General features: G+C 43.2%; 1 protein-coding gene across 1 annotated transcript in view; it reads left to right on the top strand.

Annotated features, from left to right (window-relative positions):
- The window catches only part of SNAPC4 (small nuclear RNA activating complex polypeptide 4), a 127,666-nt gene extending 120,836 nt beyond the window's left edge, over window positions 1-6,830 (top strand). The window contains exon 25 of the mRNA XM_033960333.1: window positions 5,902-6,830. Within this exon, the coding sequence (XP_033816224.1) occupies window positions 5,902-5,903 (2 nt within the window). The 3' untranslated portion in view covers window positions 5,904-6,830. The remainder of the gene's footprint in view (window positions 1-5,901) is intronic.
- The last annotated feature ends 2,879 nt before the right edge of the window (window positions 6,831-9,709 follow it).

Raw genomic sequence — 9,709 nt, forward strand, 5'->3', positions numbered from 1 at the left:
CCATGAGATACTTGAATGTCTCAATCATGTCACCCCCTCTCTCTGCGTTCCTCGAGTGAGTACCGCTGCAATTTATCCAGCCGTTCCTCGTATGGGAGATCCTTGAGTCCCGAGACCATCCGGGTGGCCATTCTCTGGACTGACTCCAGTCTCAGCACATCCTTGCGGTAATGCGGCCTCCAGAATTGCACACAGTATTCCAGGTGGGGCCTCACCATGGATCTATACAATGGCATGATGACTTCAGGCTTACGGCTGACGAAACTCCTGCGTATGCAACCTATGATTTGCCTTGCCTTGGATGAAGCTAGTTCCACTTGATTGGCAGTCTTCATGTTCTCACTGACGATAACCCCTAAGTCTCATTCTGCTTCAGTTCTTGTTAGGATCTCACCATTAAGGGTGTAAGTCTTGCATGGATTTTGGCTGCCCAGTTGATTGTTCAGTCATGGGGCCAGCCAGTCATGGTCATAGAAACATAGAAAAAAGCAGCAGAAAAGGGCTATAGCCCACCAAGTCTGCCCATTCCAAGTATCCCCTCCCCTGAATTTACTCCCTTAAAGATCCCACGTGAGTATCCCATTTTCTCTTAAAATCCGTCACGCTGCTGGCCTTTATCACCTGGAGTGGGAGTCTGTTCCAATGATCCACTACTCTTTCGGTGAATAAGTACTTCCTGGAGTCGCCATGAAACTTCCCTCCCCTGATTTTCAGCGGATGCCTTCTGGTGGTCGAGGGTCCCATGAGCCAGAAGATATCATCTTCTGACTCGATGTGTCCCATGATGTACTTATATGTTTCAATCATATCTCCCCGTTCTCTTCTTTCCTCAAGTGAGAACAGCCGCAATTTTTTAAATCTTTCTTCATACGTGAGATCCTTGAGCCCCAAGACCATCCTGGTGGCCGTTCGCTGAACCGACTCGATCCTCAGCACGTCCTTTCGGTAGTGTGGTCTCCAAAACTGAACACAGTACTCCAAGTGAGGCCTCACCATGGCTCTGTACAACGGCATCATAACTTAAGGTCTCCTGCTGACGAAACCTCTGCGGATACACCCCATCATTTGTCTTGCCCTGGAGGAAGCCTTCTCCACTTGATTGGCAACCTTCATGTCCTCACTAATGATCACCCCTAGGTCGCGTTCCGTCGTGGTCCTAACCAAGGTCTCACCATTTAGTACATATGTTCTACGCGGGTTTCTCTTACCCAGATGCATTATCTTGCATTTTTTAGCATTGAAGCCTAGCTGCCAAGTAGTTGACCATGGTCCTCGTAGCATGGTCCATTGACACTCGTAGCCATGGTCCTCATGGTTACGAGTGTCAATGCCAAAGCACCAAGGTTCTTCAGCCAGCCCAGGGATTACCAGGTAAAAGGGCTGGATGCTCTGGTGCAGGCTTGGCCAACGGCCTGCTTTATGTCTTTCCTCCATGGCCACTGATGGGCAGAGTTCTGCTTGGCATGCAGGTCATGTGATCCTGGTGGCTCTGGACTGGCCCAGGTTCCCATGATATGCAGAGCTGGTTCGTCTTCTCATGTCTGATCCTCTTCCTTTGCCCCTCTTGCCCGACCTTTTGACTTGGGGTCCCATTCCCATGTTCGATCTGGGTCCCTTTTGTTTTACAGCTTGGATCTTGAAAGGGAACACCTAAGTAAGAAAGGATATTCAGATAAGGTGATCTCTACCCTCTTGGGTTCTCATAGACTTTCCACCTCACGGGCTCATGTGCGCATTTGGCGTCTCTTTGAAGCGTGTTTTTCTGCTTGTGACGTGGTTCCCCTTCGCTTGTCTTTGCCTCACATCTTGGAGTATTTCCAGGATGGCTTGGAGCGGGACCTTGCCTGGTGCTCACTCAGGGTTCAGATTGCAACTTTGTCTTCTTTTCACAGTCTATTGTATGATTGAGGTTTGGCCTCTTCTCCCTATGTGATTCATTTCTTGAAAGTGATGAAATTGCTCCGGCCTCCAGTTCATCCTTCGGTTCCAGCCAGGGATCTCAATCTGGCTCTTTCCGTGCTCATTTGTCCTTCTTTTGAGCCTCTCAGCTCCTGCATATTGAAGGACCTTACTTTTGGCTGTGTTCCTGGTGGCCATTACTTCTGCGAAACACATTTCCGAACTGCAGGCATTTTTGCGTAGGCCTCCCTTCCTGGAGTTCTCTAGGGAGTGGGTTCCCTCCTTTCTTCCAAAGTTGGTTTCACCTTTTCATGTCAACCAGTCTGTTGACCTTCTGGTCTTGGGTAGTTGGGAGGGCTCTTTGGAGCAGAGACAGTTGCACAAATTAGATGTCCGTAAGGACCCAGGAGTTCCATCAGTCAGATCATCTTTTTGACCTTTTAGCCAGTCCTTGTAAGGCTTCAGCGCACCTACTTCAGAAGAAACCTGTTCCGGATCTTCCACTTCAAATAGTTGAAGCCAGTAACGTGACTGACTTTAAAACCAAATAGGATCAACATGTGGGGTCACTTCACAGAAGAACTTAGGGGGTGTTATTTGAGTGGGCAGACTTGTTGGGCTGAAGGCCCTTTTCTGCCGTCTTATTCTATGTTTCTATGATCTTCTCAAAGCTCATTCCACTTAGTGTCAGTCAGCTTCTTGGGCGGAGTCATCTCTTGTACCTCTGGTGGATATCTGTAAAGCTGCAGTTTGGTTTTCTCTCCATTCCTTTGTTTGCCACTACCATGTGAACGTTCAGGTGCGTCGGGATGTGGTATTTGATGACCGTGTTCTTGTGACGGTCCTTCAGGGTACCCTTTATGGGTACTGCTTTGGTACATCTCATCCGTTCTGTGCTGGTCTGGAGGGATTCTAAAAAAGGAGAAATTAGGTTCTTACCTGCTAATTTTCTTTCTTTTAGACCCTCCAGACTGGCACAGACCCTGCCTTGTTGTTTTATTCGGTGTTTTTTCATAAAGAGTACTGTTTTTTTCTGTGATATCTTGTTGTCTTATTTTTTTTTGGGGGGGGGAGTATAGTAAGAACAGTGGCATTTGGTTTGTCTAGCTTAGCTGGCAAACTGTGGGAACGCTTTGAAGATTCTTATAATCGGTATCCAACAGTATTTCCCTCTCCAATCCGGGCAACTACTCCATATGAGAGTGGAATTGGTGTGTTTATAGTTCACAGTTCTTTAGTTCTTAGTTCCTGCTTGGCTATTCGTCAGACTGATTGTAGATGGGACTGCACAGCCCATTTGTACTACTGTCAAAAGTCAATGTGTTCTCATTCTCCACCTGCTGGCAGAGGTGCATAAACCCATCCATTCTGTGCAGGTCTGGAGGGACTAAAAGAGAGAAAATTAGCAGGTAAGAACCTAATTTCTCCTTTCTATTTGTTTTGACTGTCTGTATATGTTAGCTGCTTAACCATTTGGCTTTCAGCAACCAAATGTTCAGGATATGTGTCCTAGTTTACCTACCTTTTTGGAAGATTCTCAAGACAATATTTCTAAAAGAACAACAGTGTTGGTGACATTTTTTTCTGATGAAGATAAGAGTATTGTTATGAAAGCATATTTTCAGCATAAAGATTCTTCCTTTTATGACCAAAAGTTGACTTTTTCTGGATGTACCCATGCTACACAGTTAAGACAAAAGGCATTTTTAGTTTTAAAATCTCGATTATTAGCAGTGGTTAGAACTTCTTATTTGAAGTTCCTATGTAAGTGCTTGGTCACTTTTGCAGGGAAGAGCCAGTGTATTTGGAAGATTTAATTTCTCATTAAAATGTTTGACTTCATTTCAGACTATTAACAGTGTTGCCTTTGTTTGTTTTGATTAACCTGTGGGAAGGAAGGTGATTTATGTATTGTATAATGGAAATATCAGCATATTGTTAATCCTTTATTTTGTTAAATTGAATAATATTTTTCTTTATTTATTTAATGTTCCTACTTTCTCTCATGATTTGGCCAATACACTATTGCTGGGTTTTACTAAATGGTAGTAGAGGTTTCTACCGTGGGCCGGCAAACTAAATGTTCTGACACTCACAGCGTCGGAGTATTTAACTCGCCTGCCCGTGGTAGAAAGCTCTACCGCTGTTTAGTAAAAGGAGCCCTATGTTTTTTATTTTCTACCAGATGTAAACTTTATTGTTATGCCATTTATATTTTTCACTTGTATTATAGTGATGAAAATAATTAATTAAAGAAACAAACTAAAAATCAAACCAACTTTTTCTTATTAAACTTATGGATTAATCCCAAAATTTTTGTATTTTTGTATTTTATTTTTTTTTAGAAAAAACAGTCACAATCTGTTCTGGGGTTATTGTTTGGTTTTGTTTTTTGGGTTTTTTTTTTAGGGGGGTAGGTCTGTACAAATGCCACTGTTTCTCCATTTTGTTTGTTTTCAGCCTTCTACTTTCCTTAGAAGTTACTAGAAGTCAAGAGAGTGCACGGTCAAAAGAGTGCTCATGTTCATACCCTATACTTCAGTCTATCATAGTGGTCTCAAACTCAAACCCTTTGTGGGGCCACATTTTGGACTTGTAGGTACTTGGAGGGTCACAGAAAAAATAGTTGTCTTATTAAAGAAATTATCATTTTGCTTGAGGTAAAACTTGTTATAGTTTATAAATCTTTTTTTTGGCTCTTAATAGTAATATTGTAATTTATAGCTAAAGAGACATATGATCAAGAAACTGTTTTACTTTACTTTTGTGATTATGATAAACATACCAAGGGCCTCAAAATAGTACCTGGCGGGCCGCATGTGGCCCCCGGGCCATGTGTTTGAGACCACTGGTCTATCAGAACAGCAGTGAGAGCTCTAAAGAGGCCTCTGTGACATCCTGCTGAGTAATACCATGGGGTTAATATAATGCCAAGTCAACTTGATACCCTTATCCCCATTTAGAAGGACACAGGGACAAATTTTTCCCCGTCCCCACGGGAACTCATCTTCCTGTCCCGTCCCCGTGAGTTATTTTCCTGTAAGCTCTGTCTTCATCTGCACAAGCCTCCAACACTTTAAAACCATAAGTGTTTGAGATTTGTGCGGTTAAGACTGAACTTACAGGAATGGGACAGGGAAATTGAGTTCCTGCAGAGACAGGGAAAAATATGTCCCCATGTCATTCTCTAGTGCTGAGGAATTTTATCAAGGCTTTTCCCTGTTCTTATAGGCCTCATGTAGCCAGGCCATTCAATGACAACCTTTTCACCCGACCACAGCTCCCTTCAGAACCCAGTACACATGCACCCTGGACACTGTTGGGAGTTGCTGCAATGATTGATACTAGAGAATAACACGGTGACAAAATTCATCACCGTCCCCGTGGATAACCGCGGTAAACCATCTTCATGTCATTCTTTAAAGAGAGAGGGAAGAATCAGAGTATGAATGGCCACAACCACTGAGCCTCAAGCTTTGCTTTGAAGAATGCTGGTGTAGAAGGATTGAGGCTGAAATAGACACTAAAAAATGACATGGGATTATTTCCCGTGGTTATCCGCGGGGATGGGAACGGTGAAGAATTTTGTCAATGTGTCATTCTCTAATTGATACCTCTTCCCTTCCTGGGGGGAGGGGTTGGTATCACTATCTCCATCCTTCTTTGTTTTGTAACTACAGTCCTTCACATTTGTTTTCTAAGGCATAGTGCTTCTTAAACCTAGTTTTGGAGGCACCCCAGCCAGTCAGGCTTTCACTACCTTCACTGCATGCAAATCTCTCTCATGAATATTCATGGTGTATATCATGAAAACCTGATTGACTGGGGTGCCTCCAAGATCAGGTTTGGGATCCACTGTTCTAAAGGATTCTGGTGGCTTTCCATTAATATGAAGCTCTATCTTCTCTCTCTGCTTGTGTCTTATGTCTTACTTGCAGATGAATGTCAGGCAAAATTATTCCCATAAATAACATGTTTTGTTTTTGGGTTTTATTTTTACAGGATCCTTTGGGAATAATATCTGCACTTCATTCAGACAGGAATATTCAGGCTGCCAAACATCACAATGCTTCATTTTCATCACATTGCACAATAACAGTATTAATTTAGTAATTCAAAGAGTAAAATCTTTTGTACTTTCACCAAACCACCCATTGTTTTTATGAAGACTGTAGGATTTATTTCTGCTCACACTGAAGTGGAACAGAAGTGGTAGGTGGTAAATGCCAGTAAACGCCAGGCCCTGAAGACAGTGCAGAACCACTTCTGTTTTACCCATTTTTATCTGTGGATATGGCCCTCCATTCTGTTTAACCAGGACAGACCCAGCTTCTCTCTTGGGACTTGTAGCTTATTAATATCCCTATTCTAAAGAATCTCATTGGGTGTAATGATCACCTAGCATCTCTATCAGAATAGAGATCTTTATACACTAAAATGCGACCAGCTGTGTAAATAGTGGATGTTTTCATTGAAACTTGCATGAGTCCATCCAAACTGTTCTCTTTTCATAATGTTCACTGCAGATACCAACCTGTGTGATATACAGACATCTGTTCAAAGTTTTATTTTGTAGGCTAGCTATGCAGTGATTAAAGGTATAGATATATTTTTTATTAAGCGTGGAATACAGAACTCCATTCTCAGCAAGAGCAATGCTATTAAGCGCAAGAACATAGTAGGTCTTATGTGAAATGCATGCCATGGATGAGTGCATAAACCTCCCTAAAATTGTTTGTTTTTTGTTTTGTCAGAATATTTATTTCTCAGAGCAGAGGGCTAGATGAGTGTCCTGACCGCTCTTGCCTTGTCATTACTATTATGTATTTTTGACACTTTAACCCGGTTGGGTAATCAGTTACTTTTTGTACCCAGATAAAAAAGTCTGTTGAGTGTTTGATTAAATTATAGATGTTATATTTTCTCATTAACTATGTCTGAAGTTTTTCTTTTTGTCATTTTTTTATTGTTGGGAAGTTTCTACTCTAGAGGACTAGTAGAGGAAGGGATTATGTATATTTTTGGTGCTAGATTTACAGTTCCAACTCTGTGAAGAAGAAAACTGACCATGTACAGTACATTAGTCCTCCCTCTAACCTTTTCCCCTGCAACTCCTCCCAGTGTGTGTCTGCTCCCTTCCTTGCACCCTCCAGCTGTAGCTGCAAAGTAGAGTATGACACAGAAATGAGGAACAAAAGACTCTGGAGAGTTGATGTTCCAGATATAGACTTTATTAAAAGTTCAACTTGGTAATTCACATAAAAGTATCTAGGACCCAATCGACCAGGAACTATGGACCCAACACAGTTCGTGTTTCAACAATACTGTCTTCCAAAGGGGTCCCTATAGGTCCTCTCCTGCTCTTGAGAACTTTTCATTAGCGTAGAATCTGTTCATTAGGACTACCATATTTTTTGCTCCATAAGATGCACTTTTTCCACCCCCAAAAAGGGGGTGGAAATAAGGGTGCGTCTTAAGGAGCGAATGTAAAAAAAAAACAAAAAACTAAACCCATACCTCTTTTTGGCATCCCGGCGGTCCAGCGTGATTTCCGTGCTCCTGCCTCAGTTCCCCTGCTCTCTTCCGGCAGCGTCGGTGGTGCACGAGGCAGGCGTGCACTTTTTGCATGCCTGCTTGGTCCCTCCCTGCACTCCAAATGGCTGCCTGTCAGTTCTCATGGGACGAGAACTGACAGGCAGCCATTTGGAGTGCAGTGTGGGACCAAGCAGGCACGCAAAAAGCGCGCGCCTACCTCATGTACCGCTGCCAGAAGAGAGCAGGGGAACTGAGGTAGGAGCGCGGCAAACGCGCTGGACAGCCGGGGTGCAAAAAAAGTATCGGGGGGTGTCTTGCCTGCCTTTGGGCTGGCTGGCTGGCTTGGGACTGGCTGGCTGTCCGGGTTGACTGGGGGGCTGAGTGGGTTGGCTGGTTGCCTTGTGGCTGGCTTGGGGGTGGGTTGGCTGGCTACCTTGGGGCAGGCTGGCTGGCTTTGCACTGGCTGGGAGCTGGCTGACTGGCTGGCTTGGGGTTGGCTGGGGGCTGGCTGGCTTTGGGGATGGGTTGGCTGGCTTGGCACGGGCTGGGAACTGGCTGGCTGGCTGGCATGGTACTGGCTGGGGGTTGGAAGCTGGCTAGCTAGCTGCCACTAGATGTGCCCTGTACCCTGTCCCAGCCTACAACTAGACCGCCAGAGGGAGGACAGGAGATAGGGCACACCATTTGGTTCAGAATTTATTTTTTTTTCTTTGTTTTTCCTCCTCTACAGGTGGGTGCGTCTTATGATCAGGTGCATCTTATGGAGCGGAAAAATATAGTAATTTATAATCCATGAGGTCTTATAGGACCTTCAGGGACCCTTGAGGAAGACAGTTTTGTCGAAAAATGGACCATGTTAGGTCCATAGTTTCTAGTGGATTGGGTCCTAGATACTTTTATGTGGATTACCAAGTTGAACTTTTAATAAAGTCTACTTCTGGAACATCAACTCTCCACAGAGTCTTTTGTTTCTGTTGAATTCTTTTTTCTGTGGAGTTACCAGGGTCAATTCTTTGCTTTTATAGTAATGGGGAAAACAGTAGTACTGTGACAACCACATGGGGATGTAAAGGATCAACTTTACCTCGGTAACAATAATATCACAGTTTTACTGCAGGGATGTAAGTGTTAAAATGGTATTATCTCCAAAACATCTGTGCACTGATGTGGAAAAACAGCTACCTATTGAACTCAAAAATTTGTGAGAATGTTGTCATCCTGAAAGAGCAAGCAAATAGTTTGGCCTAAACTAAGTCAGCTTACAACATATCTTTTAGGTGTTCAAGCAACCACTGTCTCATCTGAAAGGACATTTTCACTCACTGGACTTCTTTAGACAACAAAAGAACATACAGAAACCTGAACCTATGTGTGACTTATAGGGATGGGTAGAAAATAGGGACTATTTTCATTACCATGTCGCTCTGTACTGCATAGTATACAGTAGAGTAGGGACAGATAATACTTTCTGATGGTCTCTGGTGCCACAAGGACATTTCATGTGCTCTCTTACAGTCCTCAGTGTTGCCAAATTTATGCTGGGTACTGAAGGAGTGATTGGGGGCCAGGGTTCATACTCAAAGGACAGAAGTGACAATCTGGAATCTGCTAATTTAAACATTTAAGGGATGTACTGGAACTGCATCCCTATCCGATAACCAATTCCTAATCCACACTGAACATTGTCTTCTATCCCATAACTCTTTAATTTTCTCTGGAGCCTCTCATGAGGAACTTTGTCAAAAGCTTTCTGAAAATCTAGGTACATTACATCAACCAGCTCACAATTATCCACATGTTTATTCACACTTTCAAAGAAGTCAATCAAATTGGTGAGGCAAGATCTCCCTCAGTTGAATGAACCCATGCTGACTCTGTCCCATAAAATGTTTGTCTACGTGTTCCACAATTTTATTTTTTATAGTTGTTTTCACTAATTTGCCCAGCACTGAAGGCAGGCTTACCAGTCTGTAATTTCCCAGATCTCCCCTGGAACCCTTTTTAAAATTGGTGTAACATTGGCTACCCTCCAATCTTCAGGTACTACAGCCAATTTTAGCAACAGGTTATAGATTGCTAACAGCAGGTCAGCAATTTCATTTTTGAGTTCTTGTGATGTATACCATCTAGTCCAGGTGATTTATCATTTTTTAACTTGTCACAGAGATTTCTTTTCAGTTCATCCACATCACCCTTGAAAATTATGAATGGTTCTGGTACATAAGAATAGTCTTACTGGGTCAGACCAATGGTCCATCAAGCCCAGTAGCCCGTT

Source organism: Geotrypetes seraphini, chromosome 10 (genome assembly GCF_902459505.1).
Source record: "Geotrypetes seraphini chromosome 10, aGeoSer1.1, whole genome shotgun sequence".
In the NCBI taxonomy this organism is placed as follows: Eukaryota; Metazoa; Chordata; class Amphibia; order Gymnophiona; family Dermophiidae; genus Geotrypetes; species Geotrypetes seraphini.